General features: G+C 36.3%; 1 protein-coding gene and 1 long non-coding RNA gene across 13 annotated transcripts in view; one reads left to right on the top strand and one right to left on the bottom strand.

Annotated features, from left to right (window-relative positions):
• The window catches only part of LOC141376814 (uncharacterized), a 291281-nt gene that overhangs the window by 268793 nt on the left and 1468 nt on the right, over window positions 1–21020 (bottom strand). For 4 of the 10 annotated variants that reach the window (XR_015504210.1, XR_015504212.1, XR_015504211.1 and 1 more), the window contains exons 2-3: window positions 10858–11094; window positions 10192–10471 (exon numbers count right to left, since the gene is read on the bottom strand). This is a non-coding gene — a long non-coding RNA (uncharacterized LOC141376814). Of the gene's footprint in view, window positions 1–10191; window positions 10472–10857; window positions 11095–13829; window positions 13953–21020 lie in introns of all 10 variants that reach the window. The other 6 variants (XR_015504218.1, XR_015504217.1, XR_015504219.1 and 3 more) reach the window with 3 other exon arrangements.
• The window catches only part of etv4 (ETS variant transcription factor 4), a 32683-nt gene that overhangs the window by 10858 nt on the left and 805 nt on the right, over window positions 1–21020 (top strand). Inside the window, 7 exon segments of one of the 3 annotated variants that reach the window (NM_131425.3) lie at window positions 10879–11008; window positions 11688–11885; window positions 12676–12962; window positions 16556–16624; window positions 17213–17260; window positions 18673–18845; window positions 19758–19859. In NM_131425.3, the coding sequence (NP_571500.3) occupies window positions 10879–11008; window positions 11688–11885; window positions 12676–12962; window positions 16556–16624; window positions 17213–17260; window positions 18673–18845; window positions 19758–19859 (1007 nt within the window). 3 annotated transcript variants of the gene reach the window in all.

Consider the following 21020-nt stretch of genomic DNA (forward strand, 5'->3'; position numbering starts at 1 on the left):
GCTTGTCATTATTAGCGATAGAACTCAGCAATTTGTTCAGACTGTTTTTCACGGTGCATAAACTGTCACTGATATCTTGGGCTGTGAACATGGCTAGTTTGACTAGTTAGGGAATCATTGACATGTTAAATGCTTTCAAATCACCCCTCTGGACTTGAAAGTACACAATGCTGTTAAAAATAAGTGGCCAAAGGTAATGAATCAGAACAAAAGATCACAAAGCAAACTCAAAACTTCCCATAAACAAAAAAAAAGTAGATTTTGTCTTTTTATTTAAATGTATTTTGATTTCTGTTAACCTCAATATCACAAGATTTCAACCTGTTTTCTGTGAGGGAGTAAATCCAAGTCTAATGATGAATTAAAACGTGTAATTTAATTCATATATATTTTATATTCTAAATATATATTTGTTTTTCTTAGATTAATATTTTATAGCTATTCAAATACAATATATCAGATCCATAAAATATAAGAAATATCTTTCTATTATTGATTAGTACAAGAAGAATTTTGTCCTGTTAGTAATGGCCTTCAAAGAACAGGATTCTTTCTTCCATTCATGAAAATGCCCAAGAGCAGAAGTGACTCCACCCTCATGGTTCCTTTTTCTGAATGGAGGTTTTAACCCCACCCCCATCCTGTTTCCCCTGCAACTGTACTGAAATGTGATAATTTAGGCAGCTTTTTCTCTCCCGTTCTCTCTGTCTCAACACTGAGTGTTCCAAGATGTGAGTTAATCCTGCAAATGCGGTGTTGCGAGAGCCATTGTTTTTGTGCCTTGTAGTAATTATATAGGAAGTTGTGGCTATAAATCCAATTCCAGAAAACAGAAGTTTACAGGAGGGAAAACAGAAAAAGTCAAGAGATGTGCAATGGGATTTACAATCTCAAGATTGTTTGTATTTTGTTGCCCTTCAGAAAGCTCTCTCAACGTGTCTGATATATATCACTGGACCGTACTGTCCTGTCGACCCCCCCCCCCCCCCCCCCCCCCCCCCACCAAACCCTCCTCAAACAAAATATACTTTCCAAAATACAGCTGCTATGCAACAAAGTCTGCAAAAACATCCTCAAGGGTGCCAAAAATGTACAGAGACCAGTCATTCTACCCCATAGAAGGGGCCAGGCTTTCCTCTTTCACTAAGTTTTTGCAGAGAAATGAGCCACACGCGTACACACACACAGACACACGCGCACATTTAAGCCCCACATTTTTTATGAATGGGCTGGTTGTGAGGGACTGGCTGAGGCAGCACATTAACAGAAAACGGAATCTCCATTCATGATTTGGACTGACTGAGAGCTGTGCTTAATGCAGCCTTTACAGAGATGTTGTTTTCTACCTCATTTATCTTTCTTTCCTTCTTTTTTTCTTTCTTTCTTTTTTATATCTCTTTCTTTATTTCTTTCTTTCTATCTTTCTTTCACAAATAGTACTTTTTCTTTAACTTTTTTCTCTTTCTCTGTTTTCTTTTGGCTATTCATTCTCCTTTGCTTATGCCTTCTAACAATTTACAACATGTGTATGTTACCATTATTCAATATTATTCATATCAATTAATTAAAAAAGTCATTATATGTTATTGCTACTTTAACTTATTGACATAACCATGTTTCAACTTAATTTTAATACATTATAAGTACACCAAAAACAAATCTATCTTTAAAATTCACATTATTAATAGGAAGCTATACAATGTGCTATACAATGAGCATGCACATTAGATTAGTCAGCACTGAAGCCAAATCTGGAGCTTATCTAACAAAATAACTTACGGTCCAAAAACTAGTCACCCAAATTTATATGGCATAGAAAAATAGTAAATACAAATTTTAAAAAGAGGGAAAATTAAAACTCGCAGAAAAAAAATATTAATAATAATAATAATAATAGTTTAGTTTTTGTAGATTGTATTTTTTAATTTTTGGAATATTTAGCTTGAATTTAATTGTATAATCTTTTAAATTTGTAAATAGGTTTGGCGAATTAAATATTAATTGAAATAAATATGTCTGTTTAATAAATCTGTTTTGTTTAAATGGACCAAAATACATTGCCTATATTCAGTGAGAAATAAATAAAAAGATTCATTTTCAAAATGGGGTGTACTGAATTATGCTAAGCACTGTACATAACAGATTCAGTTTGATGTTTTAAGCATGTTTGATGTATTTTAGGTTAAAATTATTTGTAATGTTACCTTAAATCAACTTTAAAAATTTAAGAACAACTATTTACCAACCCATATATATTTTACATTTTTAAAAAAAAAGTTATTTCAATAGTACATTTTATTAAAAATGTTACTATAATGATGTATTTTTAACCAAGATTAAGACAATATTTTAATAGGATTTAAAAATTTCATATAAATTATAACATGACATAAACAATATTATTGCATTTAGTTTTACCATTCTTTGTTCTGAAGTTACAAGTCCTAAACCTTCATAAGATGAATGTTTTTCAACACCGGCCGGTTGCGATGTTTCTAAAATGATGTTTTAGGATGTTTTTGTAGGTGGATAAATGCCAGACTGTATACCTGCCAGTAAACAGCAGCTCAGACGCTTATGTAAAACATGAATTGCCTGTTGCCCGTTCTGCTGTTGGAACAAGTTAGAACAACCACTTCACAGGCTGGGGTAGCAGCCGAGACTCTGAATGGACGGCAGTGTGTATTTTACTGCATCTGTGAGGATAGAAACAGCGGGGCAAACACGCTAAACCAAGCCAGGAAATTGTCTTTTCTTCCTCCTCTCAAAGAGGGTCTCTTTTTCTCTCCTCTCCTGCTGATAGAAAAGTAATGGAGGCTATCATAGAACATATGTAACATAACACATACACACATCAGAGACTTCTTGACAGCGTTTGGAGACACAGAGTCTTCTCCAGATAAATAGTGCAAGTCATCGCTGGTCTAAATCACTTAGCTCAGTCTATCGTTTCAGCATAATCTCAGCCCATTTCTGCTGAAACACAACAGGCAGAGTCTCGTATCGAAAAAGCAATGATGGATCCATTGATCCAGGGTGATCTCAGGAGTAGATCAGGCACCTCAAGGAAAAAAGCTTGAGTGTTTTCCCTATCTCTCCCTGTATAATTAAGATATCAGCCCAGATGGGACTCGGTGAGACAAGTCTCTGTAGAAATGTATTTCTCACCGGCTTGACAGAAAGTCAATGAGCAGGTGTTATCTCCCTCAGAGATAAAAACGTCTCTCTCTACACGTCTCCATTCCCTACAGTAGAGTTCATTATATAATTTCTGCAATGAGCAGAAAATCAATATGTGCATTAAACATTAAGAGTGGACTGTGATCTGTTGAGAGCTGATGAATGTGAGGTTGAGAGTTTGATTACTCTTTCCACATGAACAAGCGTATAAAACACTATCATGTTGCCATGGATGACATCATTGTATAAGGTTTACAGATTGTGGTCATCCACCTTTGCATTTTCACTTTCGCCTATATATGTTTATCTTTTGGGAATGATAAAATATAGTTTGATTCATCTTTGGGCGCGGTGGGTAGCACTGTCGTCTCACACCAAAAAGGTCGCTGGTTCGGTTTCCCCCACAAGTCCCAAGACATGCGTTCCATGCGACATTCACATGTGTGTGAAAGAGAGAGTATGGGTGTTTCCCAGTAATGAGTTGTAGCTGGACAGTAACCCGCTGCATAAAACATGCTGGATAAGTTGGTGGTTCTGTTGTGGAGCTGATTAATATAGGGACTAAAGCGTGGTTTATACTTGACGCGTTCGTTTGAGTGCGTGCGGCGAATGTGATGTCATTGCGGTGTTTGCGTAGGTTCGCTTTGGATGTGCGTGACTTCGGCTGGCAGAGCGCATTTAATTTTTTGAGACTTGAGCAAACGGTTTGCCAGGCACTCTGTATCATTTAAGTTAAAAAAATTGACCATTGTATACCATAGTGGGAAAGGAGGAAAGTTTTTGGAAAAGCTTGGAAAAACCTGAGGGATAAGTTTGTTAAAGCCGAAACAAATTATTTAATTACAGAAAAATGTTTTTCACCTTTCATTTTGAAATTAAAATATTCAAATAGTTACAAAACCACAATTAAGGAACAAATGATTTTTTTGATAACTGAACAAGAATTGTAGGCTAAATTGTCCGTAGTTAATGAGTGTGTAAGGATGTTTCCCAGAGATGGGTTGTGGCTGGAAGGGCATCCGCTGTGTAAAAACATGTGCTTGATAAATTGGCGGTTCATTCCGCTGTGCTGGCCCCAGATTAATAAAGGTACTAATCAGAAAAGAAAATGAATAAATAAAAATAACTAGTTTTAAAATCTTGATTGATATTAATAATATGACATGCTTCTGGAAACTTTCTACTTCTATGGTTATCCATCTGATTTTATGGTGGATTTCTTTTGACTGCCCCCTGTCGTTTCAAATAATAATCACTGAATTAACAAATTATTATATTAACAAATACATATTAACAAATAAAATTAATTAATGAATGATTCATCTTTGAAAGATGGATTATGCATTTCTTACATTGGCAAAGCATGTCATGGGGTTTCATTAGAAAAAAATGCAGTTTTAGAGGGAAGCGATACTGTGTGATTCACAGAAACGTGTCAGATGCCATTCATTTCTCTTCCACACCCAATCACAATGTGACATTTACCTCACGAAAACACTTAAATGCGTTAAGCATCAAAAAGCTGTGTTTTCAAACAACACACTGCTGAGAGCTCAGAAATGTAGCTTCGCACGAGACTGTCTGGACGTTTCCACTTATCTTGTCATTCAAGTTTGTCAACAGTTTTTGAACTACTGTCTGAAACTCAAAGGGGAAGTCGCTGACACTCAGAAGCGACAGTCAAGCCCAAATGAGCAGACAACCATTTTTATGGAAAACCCCAGAACTTCCTTTTTTTGTTTGCCCTTTTTCATTCTCCTCGAGTTGACATGGACGCCACATGTTGGCCATGTGTTGCTGTAGTGTGCTATGACAACATTGTTTTTGCAAAACCTCTGGCTGAAAGGCCGATCATTTTAATACTCAAATGAGAGAAAAAAAGTGCATATCTTCATTTCTACTTAAACCACAAAAGCCACTAAAGAAGCAGTTCAAAAACAACTTATATTTTTTTCAGTTTCATTACCAACATTTTTGGATATTTTTTGTTGTGTTTATTTATTCAGCAAGAGCATATTAAACTAATCAAGAGTATTTCTACTCGGCACAACTGTTTTGACCTCCATAATTGGATTATTATTTTGAAGTGAATTGGAGTGACACTCTGTTTTGCAATCATGTCACTTCTATTTCAATTAAACACCTGATGTACTTCCCATGACAGGCTGTACTTAAAAAGAACCAGGCTAGCTTTGAGAGCCGTGTTAAGTGGGCTGCCCAAAATCAATACCACCATTTCAACCTTTAAGCCATTCAGACATAATTGGCATCCTTGTTGTTCTTATTGATTTGTCACTGTGGGTCTCAAATGGCCAGTGGGAGGCCAGGTGGCATCTCTTCACTGACCGTCAAGCAGACTGTTATCGTAATCTGAAATCAGATTTTATCACAACATCAGCTCAAATATCAAACGCCTGTGAAGGATTTGCTCACCTCGCAGCAGACTAACACAATACGATAATCCATTGTTCAGTGTTTTTTATCAAACAGTCTTTGCATAAAGCCTCGTTCTGCTCAGGATATGTGTTTTATCTGACAACAGGCTATAACAGTCGCGTTCCTACGACTGGTAAAATACGATCGGTTTATAGTCTTGAGATATTATTACTCAAACTGTGGTTCCTCGTATCTGTTGTGTTGATACGGCTGGCCTCAACTGTAACTGTCATAAGATGAAAATTTCCAGGATGTGGGCCTGACGTGAATATACAATATTGTCCAGATGATCATTAAGCTGTCCTGCCTTAACAGTAACTGAAATCTGATTTTCTTAATCCAAAATTGTGCTTTAAACAAGGGTTAGTTCACGCAAAAAAAGTTATTTCACCCTGTGCCTGTTTCAAACCTGTATGAATGCTTTCTTCCGTCGAATACAAATATAATTTATATATATATTGTTCAACAGAATTAAAAAACTCATAAAGGTTTGGAACCAGTTGAGGGTAAATGGCTAAATAACATTTTTGGGTGAACTATATCCTCTTAATTTACTCATGATTGTACATTTAACACACTCTCCCGCAGAACTCCCAGCTAAGGCCACCGGTATCTCCATCTGTCACAGCTGGTGGATCTTTTCTGTTGTTGTTTGGGGCAGGGGGGTATCGAGTCCTGAGATTTGTTTGTGGTGGGAGTTGACTGAATGGCCCTCCATAATGATCCCCTACTTCCTAAAGCACTCAACCATGACCATCACCTTTCACCTCTTATCCTCTTCACTGAATCGCGCTATTTACATATGTAAAGTCCAGCTCCCACCTCTAGCCCTGGCTGTCTCTATAGGCTCATCCTGAAAGGAGACACTTGTCGTTTAGGTACAATGCTACTGGTTTTTCACACTTAGATGTAGCTTGAAAGGAGGTGTGAATGTTAAATACAGTTGTGTTTGAGAAGAGCATTATTTAAATCTACTGCACTGTAAACACCTAGTATTAAAATGCATTTTTGGACAACGCTAAGTACTGGTGTAAATGGAGTATAAATGTTTTAACCACTTCTAGATATAGTCAGAAGCCCAATTGATCTGATTGTTTTCATGTTGTAGATGCTCATGTGTTTAAATAGCCACAAAGGACAGCTTTTCTAAACATATCTGGATGCGTTGTTGAATAGGGTTTGAATTGGCTGGCTAAAAATTTAAACTTGGTCCGAAGACATAAAAGAAAAGTAAACAGCTCAATGTTCTCTTACTGATCCTCAGTTTTTGATTCTTGATTCTGTGGTATTGTAAGAGCTTTAACAATAGGCCATTGAATTATTTGAAAATAGTACACAATAATGTTTAACTTACGTTAACTTTTTACATTTCATATTAATCAATAGCAATGATATCTGGAAATTAGGAAATTATGCAGATTTAATGCAACTCCATGGCTGCTCATAAAATACAATAACAGAGGATATACAGGAATCAAAGAGAAATTCAATACCTTTTAAGACCTTTTATTAAGTCTCTTGATACATTTTAAGACCTTATAACCACTTTCAACCGGAAACACTGGCGAGGTTTTAACTTGCAATATATTTACTAAATATTAATGTAAGAAACTAATCCAAAACTAAAACATTATTCACATACTGAATAAAAATCTACTAAATCTACACATTTCAGCAGGTGGGCGCCTAAACTAAACTAAGCAAAAATAATGGTGTTGCCTTGGTAACTACAGTAAACAAAGCAACATGCCAAATGTCAAATCTAGAAGGATTCATAGATTTCATAAACTACACAACATCTTGATATTCCAAATTTAACTCAGACAAACTTTAGCGTACAACCATACATGGCATAATCAAAAAGTATGTAAATTGAATACCTTGCAAAATAGCATTTAAGACTTTTTAAATACTTTTAAGGGCCTTAAATTACTCTACATTTATTTAACAACTTTTTATAGTTTTTAAGACCCTGCAGACAATCTAAATAAAGGCCAACACTTTTTCTTCTTTTAATTTGGCATTATTTATTTGTTTATTCATTCATTCATTCATTCATTCATTCATTCATTCATTCATTCATTCATTTTAGGCCATGTCAGCAACATTGGCTATAATCATGGCAACAGCTATTATGTAATTAATATTTCATAATCATGACTATTTCTTAATCATTAATTGTAGAAAAACTATACAAATAAGAACAACACTGATCAAAGTCCCATAAGTTGTTTAAATTTGATCAAGAGACACTTTAAAATCCCTCCTCCCTAAATGCTTAGAGGAATGTGCAAGAGAATGATCACTTTTCAAATACTTTTTCAAAAAGGAGAACCAATTAAATGTCATTAGGTGATATGTTGCAATAAAAAAATATATATATTTGATGTTTTTCTATGCATTTTTTTAAATGTAGTAACATGTAATAATATGTAGTATCTAAATTCCAGGATTATTTTAACCATTTTCTCCTTCCATATAACATGTCCCTCGTATGTTGATGGTTTTATATTATTAGGCGTTATAATAATAAAACCACTGGGAAGCTTTAAAGACTCTTTTTTTCATCACTACCTAGATACTTTACAAGACCAGAACCAAGAATATCTAAACACTTCACCAAGATGTTACAGTACACATATAGATTCACAACCCCCAAGCCCCCCTTGATTCCTAAGAAACTAAACCTAAGAAATAAGAGTGGTTTTAGGGAACACTGATGTCATGTTCACATGAATCGCTAAGAGAGAAAGCAGAAACTAAGAGCTTTGGGCAAATTACACTAAATAAAGAACAAGAGCTTCCTTCATTGTCACATCTCTGTTTACTCGGCTGCCATCAATCTGTAAACTCCAGGAGATTTAACGGCAGACGGATGTGTCTTGATAATGTTACACTTTCCCGAAATGTCGCCCTGAAATCCTAAATCCCATTTTAGTGTATTTAAAGTGGAATGATTTATTACTTTAAAAGAGTGGCTTTAGTGTGTACAGTGATTCCCTGTTGCTAATGACTTGGTAGAACTTGCAGCTTTATTGATCAAATGAGCAGTCCGTTATTAAAGCATAGCATTGATGTAAGATTGTAAATGTCTATTCTATAAATCTTACATATGCAGACTCATTGCGAAAGTCAATGTATGAAGTGATAGTTCACCCCAAATTTTTTATTTAGTTACAATTTATTCTAGTGGTGTAACGAATCACAAATTTCACGGTTCAGATCACACTATGGTTTTTGAGTCACAAATTGGATCATTTTTAGGGTCAGCAAAAAAGGGAAGAGACAAATGTCATTTGCTTTTCGTTTATACAAAAATAATACTGCAAAAACCATTAATTTTAACAAATAAACTTAAAACATTTAATTTTAATAAAAATAAAAATCAAGAACGAACCAGCAGAAAAAAGAAAAATATTCCAATAAGAATTATTATCTTTACTACTGTTTCTGATGTATAGAAATCTAACATCTTGTACAAAATACAGTATCATATTTATTTTCAATAAATGATTTAACAATTCACACATAAAACTTTGTTCAATTTTAGGTGAATCATTTCTGAAAACCTATTCACTGACATTATTTTGATGGTTGTTCGTCGCCAACCATTGGTTATACAATGTAACTGCTACAACATTCACCAGCGTCAAATTCCATTAAACTGTGATTTTAATGTTTACCATAAACATCAGTGTTTATATCGGAGCTATAAACTGTTTTCCCAGAACTTCTGTGTTATTTAATTGTTTGTAACTAACTGAAAAAGTGTAAAAGCTGAATCTTGACCAAACGCAAATTTAAATGCAGCGTTTATTAGAAGGATTAATACACGTATGCAAATCATTATTATTTATCATTCATGTTGCGCAAGTTTGAATTGAGATCAAGATCTTTTTTGAATTTGTAACAGTGCAGCTTTACACTAAATGCATTAATGCAGGCTAAACAAACAGTGATAGAAAACACCTTTAATTAATAACTTAAGAAAGCATTTTGGTAGGTCCCACCACAAGTTTTTCTGTCATCATTACATTTTACAGGGAAGCCAAAATGATTTTATACATGATTTGAATGATGAGTAATTTGAATGACGAGGGAGGCGATCTCTCTTCAATTGTTATAAATGTTGGATTAACCTACAAATTAACCGTGATCCATTACACCCCTAATTTATTCAGATTCAAGTGGTTTTAAGCCTTTATGAGTTTCCTTTTTCACAAAACAAAATATCCAGGGAAAAAGATTAAAACATGTAACCTTTGATATCCATAGTAGGAAAAACAAATACTATGGAAGTCAGGGGTTGCAGGTTTCTAGCGTTCTTCAAAATATCTTCTTTTGTGAAGAAACTCAAACTTGTTTGGAACAAGTAAAGGGACAATACATGATGACAGAATTTTCAATTTTGGGAGCACTATTCCTTATTCTAAGAAGGATGACTCACTCATTCTATTCAGATTTCATGTCTTTCTCTTTCGGTTTGAGTATTGCAGTGATGTGCTGCAGTGTTACAGTACTGAAGGGCCATTCCCCCATTTTTTCTTGTTTTTTGTGAATGAAATGTGCAATTACCTGGGCTTGGGTTTCAACGGTGCCTGTTCTGTCAGGTCTGCGCCCACGACAATCAACACATAAACAGCCATAAACACAGAGCTGCTGCTCAGCTGGAAGAGCACAGCTGCTGCTGTTTACCCTGAGCGGCCCAGAAAAACATCCTGTACCGTGCCGTCTTTGAGCCCGGCTGCTCCCCTCCAATAATAAACAGCACTGCAGTTCAGACCCAGACCCCACGCATGCTGGGCGGTTCCTCTGCTACTCCTCAGCCAAACGCCAAAAATCTCAAAAAGCTGGGCTGAAGGAACACAAAAATTCTTATGTAAATGACCAGCTGCTAATATGTTTAGGAAAGACACATTCATTTAACCACAGCCAATGAATGTTTTTAGTGGATTTGTGCTTTGAAATGAAGAAAAAAAAAACAACAGAAATTTAAATGAAAGTAAAATGGTTTAGTCCACTTTTAGTGATGATTAATGGAAGCGATTGTTTATGATTTATTTTGAAGCTGAAAATAATTTCTCTGTGTCAAATGTGGCAGACTACAGCCAAGGACAAATCTTTGCAGTGACTGGAATACAAAAATGTTTATCTTTACTCTAGTTTGTATAGTCTTGTTGTATTTTTAGACAAAAAAAGCCTGCGTCATTTCTGGAGCTGGAATGTGTTTCAATAACGAACCTGTTTCTCTGTGTATCGCAGCAGTGGCATTCCACAGCCCGCCTGTGAAGATTAAGAAAGAGCCGCAGAGTCCCGGATCAGACCCCAGCCAGTCCTGCAGCCACAAGCAAAGCTTCAGCTACCCCAATGGAGAGCAGTGCCTTTACGCCAGGTCAGTCAATAACTGGACCCTGTAGATAGATGCATCTCACATCATTTCTTTAATGGAAGTGCATCTTCAGCTACACACTTTTGGTTCTATGAATAATAAAAAAAAAAAATCACAGATAATTGATTCTCATGAAAGTGCATTCCATACAAAAGTGAACACCCAAATCCCTTCATGAAGATGTCTGTAAAAGGTGCATGCAATGCTGACCACAAGGAAGTAATTTGATCATTTATGGTTCTGTGACTCCAAGAGATGAGTCCTCATGATTCATGTAAATGTGGTAGGAGAATTTATCATTTGTGGACAGATTTTGTGGTGTTATGATGCACACATTTTGGCACGCAATTCATTTAAAGTCTAAAATCATTTTCATTTGTTAAACAAAAATATGTTGGGCACAAGGATGCTCACTTCCCATTAGATTTTAGGTCAATTTTAATTAAGCATGTTCCTATTTTAAGAAAGTAAGTCTGGAACAAGTGTAAAAATAGTCAAATCTATTCATATGCTTTCCGGTTTTTAACCTTCATATGAACAGATAAAAATACAAATAATTTAACTGTTATTAAACAATCTTGCCCTGATATGCAGTGTTTGCAGTCCAAAAAGCATCCACACATGCTCTACAACTGTAAAATAAAACATATTGTTGACTTGAAAGTGTTTGTGTGCCCTGCAGTGCCTATGAGCAGAAGAGAGCAGCCGTGGCAGGAGCAGGAGGATCTAAGAGCTCATGTCCAGGGACGCCCATGTCCCCTATGCAGCATTATTCCCCCAAACCAACAGTGGGAACTCGGCAGGAATCAGGGTATATGAATCCACCCTCAGCCAGCCAATCCCACGCCTGCCACAGCCACAGTTACCCCATGAACCCCAGGTAACAATAAAAATAAAGAATGTGTAGTTGTGTGTAGTTTTGACTTGGAAAGCATGTGTAATTCGACCAAAACTATCGTTTTAACAAGACATTACTCTTAGCTAAAACAAAAATTTTTGGACAAAAAGCTAATTAAATACAACATATTCTGGACAAAAATGATTCACAGCTTAAAGAGGTGGTCCACTTCCACATCATATTTTAAACTTTAGTTGATGTGTAATGTAGCTATGTGAACATAAACAACATCTCTGAATCTAAGACGCATAAAGTTCAATGCAAAGGAAGGCTTTTACAGAGTTAGCTTAGCAATACAGCAACCGAAGTTTGGGGACTACAAAAAAATACATCCGGGTTAATGATGTCATAAACCCTTCAGGTTATGCACATACACCCAGCTCAATGAAGGGGCATAGCCAGAGGCACTGTAATGTTTTAACAGAGACTATTCCTGGGGATGTGGAGCTGATCTGCGAATATCAGCACATTATGTTAGCTGACCAATTAGAGCCTCATAGGGAATATGTCGTTTTTATGTTAGCTGAGTAGCTGTATATAAATAAAGTAGGATATATAAACCAAAAAATATTCTTTTTTTTATAAATGGAGCATGAGCACACATTGCTTTACACCTCATTAACACAACCAAGCCTTAAAAAACACTCTGGACAACCCCTTTAAGAAAACTATATTTCCCACTACTAAATACTGTATTTTTAAGAAAGCATTCTTGCATTATAACAGCCTTTTTAAATCTATGTGATAATCAATGCCTTATTTTCCCTCCCAGTTCCAGGTTCCCTTCCGGCTCGGCAGAGATGTGCCCACCATTCGCTTCCCAAGGCCAGGCCCTGCAGCGCATGCATCCTGCCCATGCCAGCGGAGGCGGAGGAGGCGGTTACCATCGGCAACACTCTGACCCCTGCTTGCCTTATCCTCCTCAGCAGACCTTTAAGCAGGAGTACATGGACCCTCTGTATGACCGAGCGGCCCACATTAACGGACCACAGCCTCAGAGGTTTCCTCCTGCCCATATGATGGTCAAACAGGAGCCCACCGACTACACTTACGAACCTGGTATGTGAGTCATCCGATGAGGCACAGTGAATGACTTTGCTTTGAAGTGGTGTCTTGATATTCCCTGTCCCTAAATAGTCAAACCACATCTGGATAATAATGTAAACCAAACGTAACGTCTTTTACGAAGAGACTTTGTTTGTTCTCTTCCGCATCCACTCAAACTTTGTAAAGGTTTCTGTACTTCTCCTCACTCCTTCACCCCTCCCCTTCGGCCTGTGTTCTTTCAGAGGTAGGGAGGGAGGCATAGGAATTTCATTGAGAAAATGGAGGGCACTGGAAAGACTAGAATCCCCAGCGGAGCGCTCGCGGGTGTAGAGTTGCAGCAGCGGCTTCCTTTTTCTGCAGGCAGATGAACTCATAATGGAAAAATGAGCGTAGCCTCAGTAACCCGAGCCCGTGCGCTGGTTTGGTGGAGCGAGCGGGAGGTGGAGGGGTTGTGTTGTAGCTGGGGGGCTCGAGTCATACACTCACAACACAGGCGAGCTCACCTCCTCCCATTCAACTTAGCGACTGACACAGGGTCGAAACACAACACTGCAGGTCTGACTTATCATTGCTCTGTGAAACACTACAAACAACTAGGAAACAACTAACAAACGATGAACATAAACGAGGGTAAAAAAACCCTAATGTTACCAGTTCAGTTGATTCTTTAAATAGAAAGCAGCAGGCTTTACTTGTTCTTTGGTTTCTGTGTTACCATTAGTGTTAACATAAACTAAAACTAGTATGAACTATTTTCAATCCTTGTATACAGATAATAATTACAAATAAATCTTAATTTGAATACAAGTAAGGCTGGATTAAATGTTAAATACTACAGCTGTGGTAATGGAATTATACTCAATGGTTGTTGCCACTAACCTTGTGGTTAAGTGCGCTGACATATAGCAACATTGTGCTCAGTGACCCGAGTTTGACTCTCGACTCAAGAGGTCCTATGCCGATCCTTCCCTTTTCTCTGCTCCCAATGCTTTTCTGTCTATCCTATCCCAATAAAAAACTAAAAATTAATTAGATAAAAAATATTTATACTCCATGTAAAACTAAAATAAAATAAGTTACAGCTTAAAAAAATAATAATACAGTGACAAAGACAATAAAAAACCTAAACATAAAGTTCCAAAACATAAACAATGTTTCATAAAATACAATAAAGAAACACGACTATAAGATTAATATGTGCAGAAATGTTTGGACAACTTTAGACAGGTTGGTTTGAAAACAAAAGGATGTTTGTGTGAGGATACAGTGCCATATCTGCGGTGGAGTAAAGCATGTTATCAGCAGATTCATCCCTGCTTATGCTGGTGGATACTGCCCAACTAAAGAAATGAAGGGGAGTTTGTATAGTAACACCTGTAAAAACACATGAAACTTCATTCATTTTCATTTTCGACTTAGTCCCTTTATTAGTCCAGGGTCGCCACAGTGCAATGAACCGCCAACATATCCAGCATATGTTTTTACACAGCGAATGCCCTTCCAGCTGCAACCCATTTCTGGAAAACATCCATACACACTCATACACTACAGACAATTTAGCCTACCCAATTCACCTGTACTGCATGTCTTTGGACTGTGGGCAAAAAGGGAGCACCTGGAGGAAACCCACGCGAACACAGGGAGAACATGCAAACTCCACACAGAAACGCCAACTGATCCAGCCGAGGCTCGAACCAGCGTCCTTTTAACTGTAAGGCGACAGCACTACCCACTGCATCGCCCCACATAAAACTTTTATAGACCAAAAAAAGTATTTTCTTATATTTTTGATTTGTAACAGTAAAATATTAAAATAGTACAATGTCTAGCTTTACTTATATTCAACTTCAATATCTTAATAATAACAATAATAATATTAGTAATAAATAGAAATATATAAAATAATTAAATATAAAATTATTACTTAAAAAAAATTTCTTCAAATCAAGTAGCACTACTATGCAGCTTATATTTCAGAAGAAATCCTGTAATAGCCGTGTTTTAGATGGAAAAACAGCTCTGTCAACTGTGACATTAATTTGATTTCCATGTATGAGAAAAGTGCTCGGGTCCCTCAGAGACCTTTCTCCCCTGTGACCTCTTATCACGGCCTCTGCCACTGCATTCTCCAGACATCAATCACAGCTCCACCTCACAAACTAACCATGTCTTATTCATAAAAAAACATACAAAGAGTGTGAGAGAAAGAGAAAGAGAGAGAAGTGGTACGATAGTAATCAAGCTGATTCTGGTTTCCTGCAATGCAATGTGACGGTTTATGATCCACTGCTTTTTCCTGCCTAAAAATAAAGCTGCAGACAGGTGATATTATGACAAATGACTTTTATAACAAATGGACGGTTTGTCCATGCAGCACTCAGTGGCAAAGGTTATCAAACCTGCAGATGCACCAGCTTCACACCCTACAGAAATAGTGCCTAAAGAGGACCAGCAATGATTAGCTCTGTTCTCAAACCTAGTCAGCTGCCTCGCTGCCAACTAGTTACACTGGCAGCTGCCTTCTACGGTAACATATTCTAACCACAACGTAACCTCACGATGGACTAATTTGGAATGTTCAACATACGCAGAAACTCACACAGCTAAAGCAATTTGACATTGATTTTAATAGTTCAAATTAGCCTTCAAAGTTTAAAAGTAAAGAAATTAAGACTGCAATATAGCAATACAACCATTCACAATAGTCACATTGCAGGCAATGTTAAGTTTGTATAATAATTTATCATTGATGCCTGCGATTGTATATTATTTAAAAGCATTCAGGCATGAGAAATTGTACCATTTGTGACAATAATTAATTTTATTGAATAATTTTTTTTATAATTTAATTACTGTACGTGAATACCGTTAGACTTGGAACATGCTAAAATAATTTTTCAATTGCATCTTTTTCTTGATTGTATTTTATGATTTTAAGGAGATGCACTCCCACTGCAAAATCATCCCAATAAATCTAATATCATAATTGGTTCAAATATAGATATTAAGTCAATTCAATTGAATTCATTTCGCAATATATATCGCAAAAAAAAATAGCATTGTCAGATTTTTCCAATATTGTGCAGCTCAACCTAAAGTTTTAGTAAATCCAGTGTGTTTATTTTTTTTAAAAAGTACAATCGTAGTTAACAACAGTCTAAAATCTTTCATTCTTTTTATAGTTGCGTAAAATAATAAATTAGACCAAGCAATTTTTTTTTTCTTTTTTAACATCAAAGTGCTTTAAGCTTGCGTCAAATTTCTGAAATGGCAGTTCTTTTTCCTGGATTGAGCGAAATACAATTATTTCTAAAGAAAAAGCATCTGCTCTCATTTGCCACATTAGATTTATTTTTCACTTTCTATAATGCATTCTGAAATTATACTCTCTATGAAGAATATATTAAATGCTGGCTTCCTAGGAGGGATCATAATTATAAAACTACATTTAGATATTTAACCAGGCCTTAAAATGCTGCTGATGTAGAAAGCTCACTAGCTTTTGTAAAAGAAGAGTTTTCACCGATAAGAAACATAAATATAGATTGCCAGATTACTAGCATGTGTTCATCACAGACGGTCATGTTTTTATGTTTGTCCAGCAGATGTGCCTGGCTGCCCATCCATGTACCATCACAACGAAGGCTACTCCAACCCACAGCACAACAGTGAAGGTAAGAGCACCATTTGTCCATCTACAACATGCAGCTCCAGTGCAGTTCTAGATTGTACATTTCACACACTCAAAGCACGTCAGGATTGGCCAGGACTGTGCGGTCACTGGCTAACCAGGCCAGAGGGTCTATGTTTCTGTTGGCATGGACATTTGTTTCTCTCTTGCCTAAAGAATTCCAGGGTAAATATTACTACTGGAAAAGACGAGTATTTTTCCTGGAGTGAAGAAAAATAATCCTTCTCTCCGCTCGCTGCATTTGCCGCACCATTTTGGGTATTTTCAGTTGTTAGCCGATCTCTGTAATGAGCCATTAGATACAGAAAATTGAGTTCCTTGCTTCATAAGGGTACATAACTGAATAATAATTATCATCAAGAGTCTACATTTCCCATAATAAGAATTTATAAATATTAAGGGAAAAACAGTTTCTGTATTCATAAATCTCAATTTGAAAAGTCAAACAGGAAAATGCTTGCTGTTATTAATTACTGCTGTTAATACATTAGCACAATATAACTCATGGGTTGTTTTTGTATCCACATTAAAGGAGTGTTTTAATAACTCACTTGTCTTGTCTTGTCTTTAGGCTACATGTTTGAAAATGATTCCCGTGTTGTGCCAGAGAAATTTGAAGGTAAGTCTCACTTGTCCAGATTTTTTTATTAGTATTAATGAGAGCTAAAAATATATATTTTAAGTGCTAATCTAAAATTACATGTCGTAAATTAAACTAAAACTGACCAATGCTAAAAATGTGCTTTATTATTATTATTTTGATGAATACATTCTCTCTCCATTGCAAATTGAATTGCATTAGAATGAAAAGTATGTAAACCTGAATTGGGTTGTTATTAAGTATTTGCTTTGTTCTCGAGCACCTGAGCTGTGTTAACTCCACAATTTGGTGAAAAATCTGACAATCATGTTTTTCTGCATGATTTGAGAGCAATCCAAAGAGAATCTTGTGCTTCAGCAAAAGTGAGAACATCTGACTAACTTCACATGATCAACATCACGAATTTGCTTATTTGATTAGTGACCTGAAAAGAGTGTAGATTTTGAAATGTTTCTTAGTTTAGAGAGATTATTTTTTCAACATTTTTGTTTTATTTTAGGATTTTCATTGTGGTCTTTAAAGTTTAAACTCCATTATGAATATTTGTGACTTCAGATCAACTCCTAAACATCTATAAGCTTTAGTGAAATCACATATTTGGTTCACATTGTGGCCCTATCGCCAGCTCAACTGTGCATGATTATGATAATAATTATGGATAAACTATGTACTAGTAACTGATTTAACAAATAATTTTTCTATGACTAAAAATGTAAGCAAATTGTTAATATTAATTTCTTCTTTATTTCCACTGAATGAGCACTCTGTTTTATGTTAATGTTAATAAATGTGTAATGAGCAAAATTCACAGTGTTATGCAAACAAAAATAGCAGTATGAAAAATGTGTAGGTATTTTATTGCAAAACAAAAGGTGGCTGAACAACCAAACTGATGGCAAACTGTTCAAAACATCACTTCCTTTTTTTCGTTGTGTTGTACCCAAGACATTAGAAACAGACGTTACACTTATCATTTGATGTTGCAGCCATGTTGCCATCTTTTTGCTGTACTGGTTGTTACCAGCTTACGAAAAAATAACATGCTCACAACTTCCAATCAGATAAGAGGAAATGAAAAGCAATACGGTGTTTCACAGAGAAGGTAGCATTTAAAGGTTTAAAAGCACAATTGTTCCTTAATTTTTTTTATTTGTACGCAATCGACAAGTAGTCACAGGCGAATTAAACTTTAGTGACAAGGCAGCACTGGCCCGATCAGCCCAGTAACGATTCTGTCTACTGTTCAGAGCGTCTCTCATGCTGGCCCAGGGCCATCGGACAGTCTTTATCGTTGAGCCTTCAACTAGTTATTAGTTATCTGAGAATGGCATACCTTGGAATGTCATTATATTTGACCAATCAGCATCTAGCATTTTAGAGAGACGTGTAATAAAGGTGAACTAATGTATGATCTCTTTTGCTGTGCTTAGGTGAGGTGAAACAAGAAGGGGGCAGTGTGTTTCGTGAAGGTGCCCCCTATCAGCGTCGTGGCTCACTTCAACTATGGCAGTTCTTGGTTGCCCTTCTTGATGACCCCAGCAATGCCCACTTCATCGCATGGACGGGCCGTGGCATGGAATTCAAACTCATTGAGCCAGAGGAGGTAAACATTAGACTTTTAAAAGTTCCCAGGAGGCAGAATATGGTTTTTAACCAAAAAACAGCAATGCCAATGGATCATTCGAAAGACTAAGAGGATGTTATGAAAATCAGATCAGCTCGATGTGGCATTTATTCAGCTTTCACAAACTACAGAGAGAATAAACAATGGGTTTCAGAGATTTGCTCGTGATCAGCTCATCAGTCCCTAGGGTCCAAGAACACATCAACACAATGCCAGTTTTCCATTAGCTGCCATGCATTATTTACCCCACTTAACAGCATAGTGAAATAAAATGGAGAATGGCTCCATTACCAAATATTACAACCTTCCATTTTGCCGGAGTCTAAGCACACCGCAGTGGTCGAGACAAGAGCGTTAACCTCCTATTGTCTGTGGTCAGTAGACGGCTAAATGGCATGACTCAGCAAACGATCATGCAGAGATGCATCCATCAGTTCTGCACAACTGTACGCATGAATCATTCATTACAACCAAAGTTTTACTATTGCGATTAGAGCTCTGTCGAAGTCAAAACAAACAGTCTGTTCCTCAAATGTCAGGAGACCCACAACTATACTGACTTGAGATGGAGCAACAGTTTTGTTTTGTTTTGTTTTTTCAAGGGCCCTCAAGTTGAACCTTGAAGTTTTTGTTGAAACTTCAAAATGAAGTATTTCCTCTAGGTATGACAACTAGCATTTTGCCCTGTACATAGTGTGGGATTTTTGGTCAGCGTTTAATGGTGATTTGGTTATATAAAAGGGAACAAACATTTTTTGTGGGGACTCGCCCTTCCTTCTCATAGTTTAGATGTCGTACAGTCAGCAGGGACCTCTTGTGTTTAGATTATGTCATTGCAATACGGTCCTTGCTTGCTCTTATGCTTTGAACTGTCTTTTTTTCATACTTTAGGTGGCAAGACTCTGGGGGATGCAGAAGAACCGTCCAGCCATGAACTATGACAAACTGAGTCGCTCTTTGCGTTACTATTATGAGAAGGGAATTATGCAAAAGGTATTGCTTTATTCTAATTTCTTGGTCTTCAACACTTGTTTTTTAAACTCTCTGATTGAGATTTACATTACTCTATATTTGGGGTCCCATATACTTCAAATATAAAGTCTAGAATCATTTATGTAAAAAAAGAAAGAAATTATTTAAAAAAAACTATTCAAATATAATTATAATTCAAATATAATAATATTATCTAAATTAAATATAATCCAGATCAAAATAATTTCACATTATTTTAATGCATCAAAGAGTTGTAATTGCAGTAATAACAAAATAACATGTGTCATGTGCATTACTGTTTTGTGTCAGGAGGGTTAAGAAATTGTTTGAAATGTTAAAATGGAGTTCATGAACACATTTGCTTGGTTTTAAATGTTCATATTTCCACATGTCCTACACTGTTTATACTAGGTGGTTGGACAGACAACGAAATAAATGGAAAAAAAAAACAAAATCCAGGAACCAAACCAGTTTACTAATTGGCAGACAAACAATTCTTAGGAGCTGGAAATCAAAAGATACACCTTCCCTTCAAGAATGGGCAATAGTACTTGCTGGAGGGGCTGCATTTGAAAAAATGTCTTCTAAGCAAATGGACAAGCTAAACCTATAATATAAAAAAATGGCAAAAGTATTTAACCTGTTTGGAAATGGAACAGTAATAAATGAGTGAGAAATATACTGATTATGACAGTGTTTATCCAGGTGGCAAAGAATTCTGGCCCAGATTTGGCATAAAGGTGGCACAGCAAGCATTCATCGGGCAGTGTTTTGGCAGAGGTGGCACGTCTTTAAGGCAGCACAAAATACTTGGGCCAGATATCAAATATAGTATTAGGCCCAAATGCTAATAATGGATATGTGGACCAAGTAAGTTTGGCCTGTCTTGACTCTTGACCCAGATTTAAAATATTTTTTTAATTATTTTTGAATAAAGGAAAAAAAATTCTACCAATTAAGTGGCTTTGAGAAAAAGCATGCCCATAGTGCACCTAAAGGACAATGCTTCATGGGTTATGCAGTCATGACACACCAACATATCTGGCTCAGTTCAGGCCCAGTTATGGGTTATTAACTTGGCTGAGACTTGGCTCAGATATGGTCCATGTTTGGCCCTTGTCTGGAAGCCAGACTTAGTCTAGTCATACACTGTAATTTACC

The sequence above is a fragment of the Danio rerio genome, chromosome 12 (genome assembly GCF_052040795.2).
Source record: "Danio rerio strain M-AB ecotype USA chromosome 12, GRCz13ab, whole genome shotgun sequence".
Taxonomy (NCBI): Eukaryota; Metazoa; Chordata; class Actinopteri; order Cypriniformes; family Danionidae; genus Danio; species Danio rerio.